The sequence below is a fragment of the Dryas octopetala genome, chromosome 9 (genome assembly GCF_963921425.1).
Source record: "Dryas octopetala chromosome 9, drDryOcto1.1, whole genome shotgun sequence".
Taxonomy (NCBI): domain Eukaryota; kingdom Viridiplantae; phylum Streptophyta; class Magnoliopsida; order Rosales; family Rosaceae; genus Dryas; species Dryas octopetala.
Window position 1 is genome coordinate 12,549,612 of NC_141374.1, and position 16,578 is coordinate 12,566,189.

The following is a 16,578-nucleotide window of genomic DNA, read 5'->3' on the forward strand; positions in this document are numbered from 1 at the left end:
CTCTCTCTCTCTCTCTCTCTCTCTCTCTCTCTCTCTGTGCCATGGCTGACACTGCAATTGCCGAGATGCCCACACGGAAGCCCAGGACCAACCGAAGGGCGCTGAAGGAGAAGAACCCATCTGGAAATGAAGCCAATATCATCGCCGGAAAGGTCTCGGAGCCCGCTCCTAGCCCGGTCCCAACCGGATCCGGCTCCGACCCGGCGAAGGAGAACACTGAGAGCCTCTCTCAGACTCTCGCATCCCCCAAGAAAGGGAAAGCCGCGGCCTCCAAGAAACAGTCCAAGCAGGCGCAGAAACAATCGTCTTTCGAGAAAGACTTACAAGATATGCAAGATCAGCTCCAGAAACTGAGGCTCGAGAAGGAGAAGACGGAGGAGCTCTTGAAGGCCAGGGAGGAGGAGCTTGAAACCAAGGGTCGAGAGCAGGACAAGCTTCAGATAGAGTTGAAGAAGCTGCAGAAGCTGAAGGAGTTCAAGCCCACCATGGTTTGTTTGTCTTGATCCCCTTTCTTTTCTTCGTTTTTTTCTTAAGTTTTTCCTGGATTTTTTATATTGTCTTGTTGGATTAGCATCTGTTTAGTTGCTGAGAAAATAGGTGAAAGGTTTAAGACTTGAAATTTGGTAAATTGTGAGAAAATGAAAAAAGTTCATATGGGATTTGATCGAATTGCTGCTATGGTGTTTGATATATATAATGCTAAATGCTTCTTTATATTTCTTCAGGCATTCCCAATTGTTCCATCACTGAATGACAAAAAGAAGAAAGGTTGCCCGGAAATGAAAAGGCCATCCCCTCCTTATATCCTCTGGTGCAAAGACCAATGGAATGAGGTAAGATAAAGACTAATAGAGTAGAATGATTTCTGAGATTTGAATGTGAAACATTTCTGAATCCTCTTTTGGGGTTTTGGTGCAGATCAAGAAGGAGAACCCTGAGGCTGAGTTCAAGGAAATTTCAAACATCTTGGGTGCCAAGTGGAAGAACGTCAGTGCAGAAGAGAAAAAGCCTTATGAAGAGAAGTATCAAGCTGACAAGGAAGCTTATCTGCAAGTTACTGCAAAAGAGAAGCGTGAGAGTGAAGCAATGCACCTCTTGGAAGAGGAGCACAAGCAGAAGACAGCCATGGAGTTGCTTGAACAATACCTGCAGTTCAAACAAGAAGCAGAGAAGGAGAACAAGAAGAAGTAAAGCTCATCTCTCTCTCTCTCTCTCTCTCTCTCTCTCTCTATGTGCCTCTGAATATAGAATTGATAACGTATACTCATTTGTATTTACAGGAAAGAAAAGGATCCATTGAAACCCAAGCAGCCAATGTCAGCATTTTTCCTGTTCACAAATGAGAGGCGTGCAGCTCTGGCTAAAGAGAACAAAACTGTCACTGAGGTAATTGAAAATCACCATCCCCATTTTATTAAAAGAGCCGTATGCATATTTAGTTATTTGGCCACTCTTAATTTGTCAACTTTGGGACGATTTGATAGGTTGCAAAGATCACTGGTGAAGAATGGAAAAGCATGACAGAGGAACAGAAAGGGCCTTATGAAGAGGTTTGCTCTATTGGCATATAAAAGCTTTTTGCCTTTTATCTTTTGTGGGATTTATTAGTCCTGCCCCAGCTGAATCATGCTTAATAATCTCCTTGGGTTTCTTTAAAACTTGCAGATGGCAAGGAAGAACAAGGAGAAGTATCTGCAAGAGATGGAGGTTTATAACCAGAAGAAGGAAGAGGAATCTGCCAATCTCAAGAAGGAAGAGGAAGAGCTGATGAAGCTACAAAAGCATGAAGCCTTGCAACTGCTTAAGAAGAAGGAGAAGACAGACAACATCATCAAGGTTTGCTAATCAAGCTGTTTGCAACTCTTCATTCTTTACTGATAATTGTTGTTGCTATTTCATATGTTATGATTACTAATCAAGTTGTACAATGAACAGAAAACAAAAGAGGAGCGCCAGAAGAAGAAAAAGGAAGAAAAGAAGGTTGTTGATCCCAACAAGCCTAAGAAGCCTGCATCCTCGTACATTTTGTTCAGGTAAAAATTGCTGCTGTTTTGTTATTAACATGGAAAGGGTGCAAAGAAAACACTGATTAATTCTTTTTGTTTTAAATAATGTAGGAAGGAAGCAAGAAAGACTCTAATGGAGGAGCGACCAGGGACTAACAACTCCACCATTACTGCACTGATATCTCTGAAATGGAAGGTACCATTTACCAAAATTGATTTTGGTAATATTTTCTTTAGGTAAATGTTCTCCTTGAGGGAAGAAAACTAATCCTTCTGTTGTTGCTGGGTATAGGAATTGACTGAAAAAGAGAGGAAGGTCTGGAATGACAAGGCTGCTGAAGCCATGGAAGCATACAAGAAGGAGATGGAAGAGTATAACAAATCTGTTGCTGCATCACTCCAAGACTGAAAGGGTGCAGCTCTATCCAGTGGCGGAGCCACATAGGAACCAGGGGGGACAAATCTTACTGAAGGAGATGGAAGAATATAACAAATATGTCACCTTTATGACATTTTTTTTCTAAATAATTATTTTTAGCATCAAAATATGAAATAGTTTCTTGTGTAGCATGTGTAATCCAAGTGAATATCAATGATAAACCCTTTCCCCAATCCTGACCCTAACCCTAGAAAACATATGCATGTATAAACTCCAATTCACCTCTTTAAAAGAAAAATATTTGCTCTTCATGATAATAAAGTTTGTCAAATCAAATAGAAATTCAAGAAAACAAGTATATATCCCAATTTTTCAAGTGATCTTCTAAAATCATTTGATCCTTTTGGGGTTTGTGCTGATTTTCTGCATTTCACATTACAAGTTTCCACTACTCTTTATCTATGTTCACAGTTCATAAATGTCAAAAGCTTCAACAAATAATCTTGTCAGAAGTTGGTATGCAATTTGAAATTCGTCTCAATTAAGCTGGAAGGCCGGATCTATACTCTTAGAGCATGTGTTTCACTTGTAGATTTGGAGCACCCCCAAATGAATTGCAACTGAAGGTGTAGCAGTGGCAGTCATGCAGCCTTACAATCTCTTTGTTTTTTCTTTTTCAAGTATGTCCTTTTTGGTAATTTTATAAAAAAGAAAACTAAAATTAAAAAATGGTTTAGAAAGGGGTGGGAAAATAGTATTGGTAGGTGGGAATAACATTGCTCTTGTAAATATCTATATGAATTTACAAAAGAGTGCTTATATTTATACTCCTTAACTTATTTTCTCACTTACCTTATTCACACCCTATTAAATTTGAAAAAATCATAAAAATATTATTCACACCCCTCATTATTCCTATAATAACATATGATATACATCATATACTAACTCAAACACCCACTCAACAAATATTCTTCCCACCCCCTTAACTATTATCTCACCCACCCAATTTTTTTTTTCTTAATTTCTTCCAAAATCACTCTAATTATATGACATAATTGATCAAATATCTCGTGTTCTTCAAGGTGTATTCTGCCACTCACCTCATAAAACGTACGTAAATAACTCCTTTTTTATGCTTTTTTTTGGTGAACTGTTTCTAATTATTGCACAATTAAATTAATTGAATCCATGGAACCTAAATTTGAATTGAATTGAAATATTGTCTACGATCTTTTCGTGGTTATATACAAAAGTTGGCTGGACCACTCTTTGAAGTATTTTTATTCATATTAGTATTCACTCTTGTTCTCAATAGGTGCTTGTAGTATTTATTCATATGTGATGTAATCATTGACCTCTTTGAAGGTCTGCATTTGCAAATAAATTTGCTTAGCTTGATCGATGCTTCCTTCTCCTCCATCACCTTGGATGATTTCGATGCTCTTAATGGCCTAAGGCATGAGCTTGGGGATGAGGTTGTGGGAGTCGATGATCAAGGCCTTGAACAACCTGGCTGCTGCTATAGGACTACCAAATTCCTGGCTTAAACTGATGCTACACATGATAATTTACTGCCCTTGTTGATCAAAATGACAAGATCACTTGAGGTTTAATTGGGTGAGAATTGGCTCAATGGGAATGGGAAAGGTTATATAGTGAGGCTGGTAGCTTGTTATTAAGTTGGAAATTTTTTTGCTTATCTTTTCACTAGGCGAATTTTTTCTAACGTCGATTTGATTGTCCATCAATAAAAAACAGTATAATAAAAAAAATAATAATATAAGAAATGGATAAAAAAATATTTTAGGGTCTATAGAGTTTAGGTCGTTGTAAGAAGTAGGTGAGTAGGGAGGGGTGAGTAGAATAGATTTGTCATTTTAAAAAGTCAAATCCTTTAGAACTCATTTTAAAAAAAGATAAATTTGTCATTATCATTTTCATTAAAATATGGGTGAAAAAAAAAAAAAAAAGCTAGAAGATGAGAATATAATCACTTTTCACAAAATTTTTAATTTAAGTGATAAATTAGAATAATTTTTTTAAAATGATGAAGTAAGATTAAGCCTAAAATTCAAATGGATAAAATATAAGAAAGTCTTTGTGAAATGTGAATCCAAGTCTTTCACTCAGTTTGTGGTGACGGCACACTAAAAAACGCGTCGTTTTGGCGATTGCTTAATATTACAATATCTAGTTTTTGTAGTTTACTGCTTGTGGGGACAAAAGATATATAGTTCATTCCTTGACTCCATCGTCTACCACTTGAAAACAACAAAGCACCAGCCTACAAACAGAGAAGGACTTACCTGCAACGCAGGTATGCCACTGCTATTCCTTCTCTTTTTATCTATCTCCTCTCTCTATTTCTCTCTTTCTCACTCCTCTGTGATACCACCTATCCCACAGAGATAGGTAAGTTATTCTCCACAAACAGATAAGCTCAAAGGGGCAATTTCGTTATTAACAAAGAATAAAAACAAAATAATTTAAAACTTAAAAGCCATCGCTTTTCGTTTGTTCCGAGTAGGGGTGTGTTTCGGCCAGATCGGATCGGAAATAGGGTGTTCCAATTCCAATCCAAAAAATTTTGGAATGAAATTTATGTTCCAATTTCCATTCCAAAAAATCGGAATTTCAACGTCTCATTCCGATTCGGAATTTTCGGATTTCTCGGAATTTTCGGAATTTTTCGGAATATAACATTTTCGGAACTTTCGGATAAAATTTGAAATTTTCGAATAAAAAATCGGAATTTTCACATTTTCATAATATTTTTTAGAACATGTTTGGAATTTTTTTTTAGAATAATGATGAAATTAACAAACAAACAAAAATTAAAAGACAATAGATTATGATGCATTTCAATATTTATATTAAAATGTAATTAAAATATATGTCCAATTTAAAAAGAAAATTCAAAATATTAATTTAAATAACATTTAGAACCATACCATCTCATACCATTACCATAAAAAAAATCTAGAAAAGAAGGAAAAAAAAAAAAAAGATGCAATTTAGCAAGTTTTTCATTGCTAGATTATGTATGTTAAGAAATAAATTATGTATGATATATATTGTGTATGTTTAATGGTATATATTATATATTATAACATATATATTATATAAGAGAAATAAATGTCACTATGAATGTATAATAGGCTTAATAGCACATATCTTAGAGGTGGGGGATTAATCTTTGGAGCTCATCCAACATTGTTAAAATAAATGCCATTAGTAGATACATGTTACTCACATATATATATATATATCATGTTTGAAATTTTGAAAATAATAAGCTTAAATATTTAGTAATTACAACTGGTGGGATATTCTAGTTGGAATAACTGTAGAATTGCTCCATATCTTCAATTCCCCTCCCTAATAAAAAAAAAAATAGTAATTACATGTACGGAAAAATGTGGGTGTTTGTGTTACTAACTTACCATTTATGTTATTATGATACACATATATTTATAATGTACATATGTTTATATTAATAGTATTAGTCATCTTTTTTAAAATATATGTTATATGTATCATACTAAATAAATGATAAAATATATAATATGGAATAAATTGGCATAATTTTGGAAATATTGGATCGGAATGCCTTCGGAACATTTCGGAATTTTTTGGATCGGAATTCGGATCGGAATCGGAATTTACATAAACATTCCAATTCCAATCCAATTTTTTTCGGAATTTTCGGATTTCGGCATTTTCGGATTCGGCAATTTCGAATTCGGAATAAAATTGGAAATTTTCGGATAGGAATCGGTCGGATTCGGATTTTCCAATCCAAATCACACCCCTAGTTCCGAGTCTTCCGACTCATATGGAGAAGTCGTCTCTCTCTATTAAACAAGCTTCATTTATGGCATCAAACGTGCCTCGGGCGGCAAAATGCTCCGCGCGCACTTTAGCATAGTTTAGACTCCTCCAACGAAAAGCTAGCTGATTCTATACCTAACCTTCACTGTCAGCTCAGCAACTCCACAACTTCCACTAACCTACGCCTCGCAGGCGAGATTCCTTAACCTGCGCACACCACGCACCTCTATACCCCCAATCACCTTCCCTCTCGGTTTTTCAATGATGCCTGAGCCCCCGAACCCAGAACCGTTCCTCGAGACCAGCCGCGAGAACGACGCCGGCGCAGTCTTCGTCCTCCAATCAAAAGGTTCCACGTCAATTGGATTTCTGTTCTGTTTTTCTTGTATTTTTTATTTTTCTAATTATATATAATATATGAAGGGCAATGGTGGCATGCGGGGTTTCATCTGACGACGGCGATAGTGGGGCCCACAATACTGACGCTGCCGTACGCGTTCAGAGGGCTGGGGTGGGGGGTTGGGTTCCTGTGCTTAACCACCATGGGGCTGGTCACCTTCTACTCCTACTACCTCATGTCTCTGGTGCTCGACCACTGTGAGAAAGCTGGTCGCCGCCACATCCGATTCCGTGAACTCGCCGCCGACGTCTTAGGTACCTAACAGTCACGTCGTCTCCATAACCCAGTTTTTCTTTTTTTCTTTTTCTTTTTTTAATTTGCAAAATGTTGGTTATGTTATGCTGCGTTGCATGCCTTCCCTTTTACTTTTGCTTCTTCTATAAACATCCAAAACGGTCTCGTTTTGCATGCTTTCGTTTTTTGTTGGGCTAAATATCGCTGATATTTGGCGACTTTTTCGGAGGTGTGCCCGAATCGCTCCACATCGTTTTTTTCGTGATGCGAGAATATTGTTATAAATGTAAAATTCTGCTTTTGACTTTCCGTAATTGAGTGCAAGTGTGTGAAACAAACGTGTGGTGCGTGCATGAATCGGGTGGGACTCTGCCAATCTGACACGTGTTTGTAACTGGGTCGGGTCTTCTTTGACCGAAGCCTGGTCCAGTCTGTACGCGGTAACCGTTCATAACGTAAAAGCATAGTTAGAGATATTCAAGGTAAAAATACATAAAATATTAAAATATGTACGTGTATTAGTGTATATGTAGAATGTTTTTTAAAACTACATTGACAAGAGTACGAATTTTTGTTTTTGTTTTTGTTTTTTTTTTTTAACTTAGGTGCTTTCCGACATTAAGAAAGTGAAATATCACTAAAAATTAGTTGTGTCCATAGTGTAGAGCTGAGAGAGTCGAAATTGAATACTAATTCTTTTATGTTTGGTTGTTTTGCCATGAAAACTAAGAAATGTAGAAGAGAAAAGAAAAATTCTACATTTTATTCCAATTTTTGTTTTGTTTCTTATTATAGGAAATGAAAACTCCTACTCAATTGACCTACTAGCCTACTACTGAATAAGGATGTTGTTGCCTTGAAAGTTGAAACCAACTAATTAAAATCCTCATGTATTGCTGTCAACTATTATCACTTTTCATTCTTTCGTTTTTATTTTTTAAATGGGAAAAGCTGCAAAGCAGCTGGGAATTTATTTGGTTTGTTAATTTAGTCTGAATGCTGCACAAATTGCATTTGATTATACAATGCTTTTGAGCCATATGATGCTTCATTGTTTATTAGTGGTCCTCTGTTTCTGTTCTGCTCCATATATAAGAATTATGGTTATGGAATCCTGGTTGCACAAATTGCATTTGATTATACAATGCTTTTGAGCCATATGATGCTTCATTGTTTATTAGTGGTTCTCTGTTTCTGTTCTGCTCCATATATAAGAATTATGGTTATGGAATCCTGATTATAAACTGTGTGGCCTTTTGCTTTTTTGTAGGGTCAGGATGGATGTTTTATTTTGTAATATTCATCCAAACAGCCATAAATACTGGGGTTGGAATAGGAGCAATTTTGCTTGCTGGGGAATGCCTAAAGGTATATCATCACATCATCACATGCAATAATGTGACAGCTTTAGCTTCCAATAGTATTATCTATTTATTACCAAAAGAAAATGAGCTTATTTATAAAGGGTTATGCTGCTTTTTTTAGTTTAGTGGAGGGTATGAGTAGGGCACTTATATTCATGGTATTCAAGAACAATGATTTGTTGCCATAGATAAATTACTCAATTTATTCATTTGGTCAATCTGCTATTGCTTCACAAAATATAATTGGTAGAGACTATGGGTAACAAACTAGTCATCCTAAATCACACAAAAGACAATCAGTTGCTGGATCATAAACCTATCAAGAGCTGGGATGCTTTTCAACTTCTGAAGGCACTGAATAATTAGTGCATGGTTGGCACTTGTTTGTGTGTTTTTTTGCCTCAATGGAAGATTAAAGCAGTCTTCTATAAGCCCAAGCAAGTTGGTCACTTTGGGTTGATAGCCACCCAACGCATGCATATCTAATTGCCTTCACTGTCAAATGATTGCATGTTGAGCTGAGTCACTGAATTAGTGCATAGTTGTGATTACTTGTTTGTTGACACCTCAGTTGCAAATGAAAGCATTCTTCTATAAGCCCAAGCAAGATAGGAAAGCAAGTTAGTCACCTTAGTTTATAACCACCCAAGATAGGCCTTGCCTTTGTTGTCAAATGATTGCATGAGCTGGGTCAGTATACAAGCAACCCAGTTACTACTGACATATTTAAACAAGTTAAAGAACTTTCATAGTAAACTCTTATGGAAACAATGTTTTATCAATCAATTAATATTTTATACTTCCATAGTAAGTGCTGATAAAATATTTTGAATGAGATTTATTGAGAAATGCATCTTGTATTATAATACAGTGGGGATGTGTTGGTTGGTTTGCTTTTATTATTTTGCATTACAGTATAGTAGTTAGATTCTATTAATCTTGCATTATCTTGATTGTCATTTTGTTTTGTTTTTGGTAAGATTATGTATTCAGAGCTTTCTCCCGATGGATCCCTGAAATTGTATCACTTCATAGCCATGGTTACAGTGGTAATGATAGTCATCTCTCAGCTTCCAACTTTCCACTCCCTAAGGCATATCAACTTTGGTTCACTGCTTCTCAGCTTGGGCTACACATTCCTGGTGGTTGGTGCTTGTATTTATGCAGGTACTGGACCCTTCAACATCATCATTTATATTTCCACTCATGCATTACTTATATGAAGAAAATTGCATGCATTTTACTGGGCATCTTTCAATTTTTCAACAGTAGGATAGTTTATTATCAATAAAGGACCACATAATCCATTAAGGAAATTTTCTTGAAATTTATTTATTTATTTGAAGAAAGCAAGTTCTAATCCTGTAGTAAATATAAATATTCCTTGGACCTTGGGGTTGGGGTTGGGGATGCAATTCTTTTCAAAAACTAGAGTAGTTCAAAACATTTTTTTGATTTCTTCTCGTGATTTAAGAAGCTTCTCTTTTTCCTACAGTTACCTCTAAGAATCCCCCTCCAAGGGACTATTCCTTAGAATCTTCAAAGTCAGCAAGGGTCTTCAATGCCTTCACTTCCATCTCCATATTAGCTGCTATCTTTGGGAATGGAATTCTACCTGAAATACAAGTAAATGCAGCATCTTTGGAACTTTTAATAAGTTGTAAAAATCCAAGATTTCTAATGCTAGTTGGCACAACCATTACATGATCTTGTTGATATATTTAACTAGACTACTTAGTAACATGTGTGGAAAGTACATGTGCGAATTCCCTTCTAATTTCACTGTGAAAATCACAAACATCACAAAAATAATGTCAAATATATGCTTGCTTGGCATATGCTTCTTGATTTAATTTTATCATATACCTATGAATCAATGCAGGCAACTTTGGCGCCACCAGCTACCGGGAAGATGGTAAAAGGTCTTGTGATGTGTTACACAGTAATTTTCATTACTTTCTATGCAACTGCGGTGTCTGGTTACTGGGCATTTGGGAACAAATCTAGTTCAAACATTCTAGAGAGCCTAATGCCGGATGAGGGACCTTCTTTGGCTCCAACATGGGTTCTTGGACTTGCCGTGGTTTTCGTACTCCTTCAGCTTCTTGCCATTGGCCTGGTAAGCTTACTCTTGCCATACCATGTTGAAAATTGCAATTCATGTCAAAGGAATAGAAGGAAAGCCTCTATTCTGTTTTCTGAACATTGAAAGTTTACTTTCTTAAGCCTATTTAAAAGTTGCAATGAGGTAATCCTTCTCCAATATGTTGCAGGTTTATTCTCAAGTTGCTTATGAGATCATGGAAAAGAAATCAGCAGATGTCAATCAAGGAATGTTTTCAAAAAGGAATCTAGTTCCTCGAATAATTCTTCGGTCTCTGTACATGATACTCTGTGGATTTTTTGCAGCCATGCTTCCATTTTTTGGAGACATAAGCGGTGTGGTTGGAGCTGTTGGCTTCATCCCTTTAGATTTCATCCTCCCAATGCTTCTCTACAACAAGACCCACAAGCCTCCAAAATCAACCTTCACTTATTGGATCAACATATCTATAATCATTGTGTTCACAGGCGCAGGAATATTGGGCACATTTTCCTCTATGAGGAAATTGGTTCTTGATGCCAACAAGTTTAAGCTCTTTAGTGATGATGTGGTTGATTAGGCTTGTACATAAAAACACAAAGCAGTGTTGTTTGTGAAATGTTCTCTCTAATTAAGCCCCTTTGCCTGGTAATATCCAAATTACACATACTTCACACATTCTGAGCCTCAACTGATCACAATTTGAGAAATGGTTTTGTCGATCAAATATAAGAGTGTCATTGTAATGGGTAAAGACAAAAATGCCCTGTGTAGGTTCTAGAACTTAGGCTATCTCCTGAAGAATGGAAGCTTCATTATTCTGATTCTAAGATATGGAAATCTCTATTTAATTTAAATTTGAAAAGCCTGGTTCGCATTGTCATGATTTTTAAAAGTGGTTATGAGATTTATGTGACTTAATTTGTGCCTAGCTGTAATGTGCCCCTTAATGTAGGTGGACTCAAGGCACATTCCTCCTTGATTCTTTTTTTTTTTTTTTTTTTTTTTATTCAGACGACATTCCACGTTGATTAATTTAAGACTATTGACCAACTAGATGAGAAATATTTATACATGCAAAAAATAAGGGCTGATCGTGATTAAAAAAACGATATAAAATCGCAACTGTTGACCAAATACATGTGCTTGCTTGAGATTTTAAACAAGTTGAAACTATAAATAATTCATATTACCCAGTAAAAATAAATAAATTCTCATATAGAAGAGTAGGCGCAACAATCACAATCAGGCTTGGTCTTAAAGTAGACAAAGGAGAAAACAGCCTCAGCTCTCCAAATATTAAGGTTCCCCAATTTTTTACAGATCTTATATCTTTATCTATTATGTTCGATTCAAATAATATATATGAAAAATTAATGATCTCAATTTTATAATTTGCCTCGAATCCCAAGACTCTTTTGATCACAACTTTTTTTGGGTTTTAAATTGCTATTTCATGCTAAGTGCCATATTAAATGCTTGAACAAAAACGCATAAAAAGAAAAATAAGATACCCAAAATATCTATATTATGCTAATTAACATAGCTTCTGCTGATTTGTATAAACATAAATAATGGATAAATATCAAAATATCACACCAGTCGGCAGTCGCTCACTCGCTTGCATTAAGTGCAAGCAATACGTAATCCATAATAATTATTTTATAAAATTGAAAATGATCTTTATCCGCATATGTAGGGTGGGTCAGGCCGTCAGAGGGAGAAAGTGAGAGCCATCAGCCATTTAAGTATTTAACTACCTCATTAACTTTCTGGGTCAATAAAAAATTGGAATAGAATCCCCTTGAAATACTATTTATTGTTTAATATATTATCCTTTTTTCTTTCTTTTTTCTCCAATTTCTTGTGGCCAATATATGATAGTTTGCGTTGTACACACAACACACCTCAATCATGTGATTACAGGTGTCTAATAAGAGATTAATAATAATTAAAGACGGAAGACAATAAAAGTCTAAGGCCAACTCTCTCTCTCTCTCTCTCTCTCTCTCATGATGATCAGAAGGCTAAATAAATGGGAAGCTTGGACACGGCAAATGCTCGGTTGAAAGTAATGGCCGCTATGTGGAGACCGTGAACACTGCAAATTGCAAGCTACCACCCTCTTTTTGCTTCATGTCATAACTCATAACTAACGCGTTTATCGATCCTTCACCAACCATTTTCAAAAGCAAATTAACGACCCCTCCTCCACATACTAAAATCTACATACACGTACCCTCTCTCCCTCTCTCTCTCTCTCTCTCTCTCTCTCTCTCTCTCTCTCTCTCTAACCAAGAAATTAGCAATGGAGCTCGGAGCTCATAACTCTAGCAGTAAAGATCATTTGCCTTTGCAGCATCAAAAGTTCAACTCTCGTCTTCCTTTACCGGATCTGAATCCAAAGAAACCAACAACGAAGCAAAAGTTCGATTTTCAACTTCCTCCTCCTCCGCTAAATGAAGCAAAATTGTACTTTCCTCCTTTGAATCGAAATAAGACAAGAGATCAAAAGTTCAACTCTCACCCTCTTCCTCCTTTGAATCAAAATAAAGCAATGGAACAGAAGTTTGACTCTCGTCCTCTTCCTCTACTGAAGCAAAATAAAGCAACAGAACAAAAGTTGTTCGACTCTCGTCCTCGGCCTGTATGGGACTGTGGCAGCACACTCTACGACTCCTTCGAGCTCAACTCGTTCAAACGCCAGCTTGACTCCGCTATATCATGCAGAACCATGTCAATGCCTCATCTACCCGATCGCCGAGCTCCGCCGCCTCCACAGCCACCCGCCGCAATCCCCAAAAAGCCCTCGATGCTCTCTCGCTCGCTCAACAAACTCCTCCGCTCCGTTTTCAAGTCAAAACCAAATAATTCCAGTGTCGTTTTTAGAGTGCAAGAGCAGTCCAAGCAGGACGGGTTGTACGTCGTGTACGATAAGTCCGGTGCACTTACGACGATCCCTGAAGTCGTTCCTCATGAGTTTGAGTTCGGTGGTCTCTCGCCGGAGATTGGGTCGTTGGTTCGGAGGACAGGGTCGGAGAGATTTGCAAGTACTACTTCTATTGGTATTTCATGTGCTTAGCATGTAGCTATATATAATTAATTAACTAGAAATCTAGAATTAATACGAAATTTTGTAGTCACGTATATGCATGTAATTATAATATATATATATATATGTATGTTTTCAGTTTAAGTATTTACTAATTATAATATATGCGGATCGATGCTATTTATTTATATTATCATATGCATTTGCTCAGTTTAATTACAACTTTGACAATTTCATTCATGGTTTTGTATTGTAGACTGATCTGTTCAATATATATATATATATGTTTTAGGAATTACAATCCTCGATCTACCCATTTGCCTATCATGTTTTTAATCTTGGCCATCAACTCTTTCACCTCTTTTCCTTTCTTTCTCTCTTTACTCTCTTTTTGATGGCCAAGATAAAAATATGGTAAGAAAATAGGTAGACAAATAAATAAGAAATCCTATTCCATGTTCTAGATATATCTAAAATATCTTTGTAAAACATATTTTCGAGTTGGATCTAAAATATCTACTCATCTAAAGTATGTAATATATATATATATATATGTGTGTGTGCGCGCCTTAATTGGTCAATTTGAGGGGTGCGTTAAGGCTAAATATATGATTAAATAATTCTCAACTTTTAGGTTTCCTTCTCTCACCTTTTGTTTTGTTCAATAACTCTCAGTTTAGGTAGCTCTTAATATGATCATATATAGTTTCAAATTTTATTGAATTTATATAAATCCATTCAAGTGCCGACGAGATTAATAAATTTATGTTCTCGTCCATCAATTGATGACTTTACGTTGTCGAAACCATTTTGGCATGGTATAGATCGATTTGAAATTCTCAATTTTTTTTGCACAAGGTATAACGTACTGCACGATACAAATGCATAACGCATTACTTCAAACTGAATAATATTTTCTTATTATACTATATATTTAGACCAATTCTTAATAATAATGTTATGTTTCTAGACTATATATACATCTTATAAGAAAATATTCATTCTCGTGTACCCTATGGTGGAGTGTGCATTTGGTAGACTCAATCTTTAAAACTCATAAAAGTCTTTTATAAAATTAAACAAGAAAAATTTTCAATTACTAAATAAAATTATAAATCCATGGGATGTTGTGAAATTATTAGTTAATAATTAAGATAGTTAAAACAAGGAACATATTTCTCAACTATCATATCAACAATTTATGATCGAGAGGCGCAGTTGTTGAAATATATGCATCTATCTCAATCATTTATATATGATCAAGAAATGTATATTTATATGATGATGATCTTAATATCTTATTTTTATTTTAATAAGTTTTTAAATGGATTAGAAAAATCAACCAAATGGTATTAGGGGAAGGAAATTCAAATTTCAAACTTTAATTATAAATATAAATACTTTCAACCACTAGAGTCAGGAAGTGTAATTAGAAATTCAATCTTTCTATGTCAAAAGAAGAAGAATTATAGGATGAAAAAGCTAGATTGGTCTCAGGTAATGGTAATGGCCCCCAAATTTAATAAAGATGGTGAAGTGGGCCTTCCAACTTGCTTAGATGGTAATTGGGCCCCGGTTTATATTGAAGGCCATTCGTGACTACCTCTAGGTAGGTAAGCCTCTTTAAGTTTAGGCTGACTACCTATCAGTTAACACCTGGGTACGAAATCCATGACAAAGTGAGTAAATGAGTTACCTATTACTGGGCCAAGTAATTCAGTTCAAAATTTCAAATCTGAAAATATCAATTTCGTTTTTTCTGGTCGAAAAAATATCAACTTCTTACTAAATAAAAATTTAATTGAGTCATGTGATAATTAATGCTCACGCTGTATCCAAGTTTTATTGAAGAAATTAATTTTGGTCCTTATGCTTTTGGAGAATAAATTTACTCACTACTTTATCCATGCATGCATTACTTTTGAATTTGTAATACAAAGCTAGAATTAAAATAAACAAAAACAAACATAATAGAGAATCAAGATCTTCGTTAGTTATAATGGGACTACGTTTCTTAACAGATCGATCCATTTGTTCCTACCGTATTGACGTTCGGTTTGGTATATATATCAAGTTATCGATTGCTTCTGAAACTAGGAATGCAAGTGGTTTGATTGACCTACTTAATCTTTGTGTTGAATAGACTCAAATCAGATTCAAATAAACTTACCCAAATTCAGCCCATGCAAAACTTTATGAGCTTAAGCTATCCAAATTAATTCAATTAAGCCAAATTACGAGTACTTATTTTCATGGCAAACAAAAAGGTTCAAATTTCGAGTCCGACTCACATGCTCACGAGAAGTCACATATAACGATTTTAGTTTAGAGTTTTACCAAAGTCATATATTGTGTTTGAAGGAAATTGGAACATTTTATTCAAAATTAAGTGATAATAAAAATTGAAGAAGTTCAAAACTCCTTATATTTTCAATGTGATATCTTTATTTTCAATACACTCATTCACGTGTGGTGTTACTCAAAATCAATTGCATAATGACGATGGTTATTATTGTTAATCAGTGACTAAATTAATTGTAAAACACAAAGAAATTAAAAAAATGTCAATTGCTCGGCTCATTAAGAAGCGGACCAGCCTATAACCACTTTTTTTCAAGTTGCCTAGCAATATATCAGCCCATTTTTTATTTTAAACTTTAAAATATAACCTTTGTTATAATTTAATCAATATTAGTTCACACTAAAATCTTTGCTTAGACGGTTAAATGTCAGTTTAGACAACAATAACGTGAATTTTTTTAATGATGTAAACACCAAATTTGCTCTACATGGATTTATAATGTCATATTGATAAAAAAAAAATTTTAAAAAAAACTACAAAAATTTTTAATTCCTTAAAAATAAATAAAATATAATATCATTAATACATGTGGTGTAAATTTAGTGTTCACATTATTCAAAAAATCATGTTAATATTGTTTACACTAGCATAATTTGTAACATATATATTATTTTATAACTTTCTATTAATTCATATACTAATTTAAAATATTTTTTTGTTCAGATAACAATTTAAAATATTCCCAATCAGTGGTGCATTTTGTTTTACAAAAGCCTTAATTATATATCCCACAGTTCCACACACATGATGCACGAAAAGCACAAATAGACAAGAAAGGCCGTACGCGCACTGCACTCCCTGTCGGGAAGCCCTGACTTCATCACCAGTTCACCACCATACCTACCGGCAAAATTCCAGACTCCT

The 16,578-nt window shown here is 35.2% G+C and overlaps 3 protein-coding genes across 3 annotated transcripts; all 3 read left to right on the forward strand.

Moving 5' to 3' along the window:
- Positions 1-14: 14 nt before the first annotated feature.
- Positions 15-2,641, forward strand: LOC147274218 (high mobility group B protein 13-like). Its single transcript, XM_086227569.1, has 9 exons — positions 15-488; positions 726-833; positions 919-1,187; positions 1,281-1,386; positions 1,485-1,550; positions 1,666-1,836; positions 1,936-2,033; positions 2,118-2,202; positions 2,299-2,641. Exons 1-9 carry the CDS (start codon positions 42-44, stop codon positions 2,413-2,415), a joined length of 1,467 nt encoding a protein of 488 aa, XP_086083695.1. The 5' UTR covers positions 15-41; the 3' UTR covers positions 2,416-2,641.
- A 3,567-nt stretch (positions 2,642-6,208) lies between these two features.
- Positions 6,209-11,186, forward strand: LOC147274219 (Transmembrane amino acid transporter family protein). Its single transcript, XM_086227556.1, has 7 exons — positions 6,209-6,568; positions 6,643-6,873; positions 8,124-8,221; positions 9,198-9,384; positions 9,713-9,843; positions 10,100-10,336; positions 10,491-11,186. Exons 1-7 carry the CDS (start codon positions 6,481-6,483, stop codon positions 10,878-10,880), a joined length of 1,362 nt encoding a protein of 453 aa, XP_086083682.1. The 5' UTR covers positions 6,209-6,480; the 3' UTR covers positions 10,881-11,186.
- Positions 11,187-12,344: 1,158 nt separating this feature from the next.
- Positions 12,345-13,496, forward strand: LOC147274220 (Serine/Threonine-kinase). Its single transcript, XM_086227588.1, has one exon. It carries the CDS (start codon positions 12,609-12,611, stop codon positions 13,380-13,382), a length of 774 nt encoding a protein of 257 aa, XP_086083714.1. The 5' UTR covers positions 12,345-12,608; the 3' UTR covers positions 13,383-13,496.
- Positions 13,497-16,578: the final 3,082 nt, after the last annotated feature.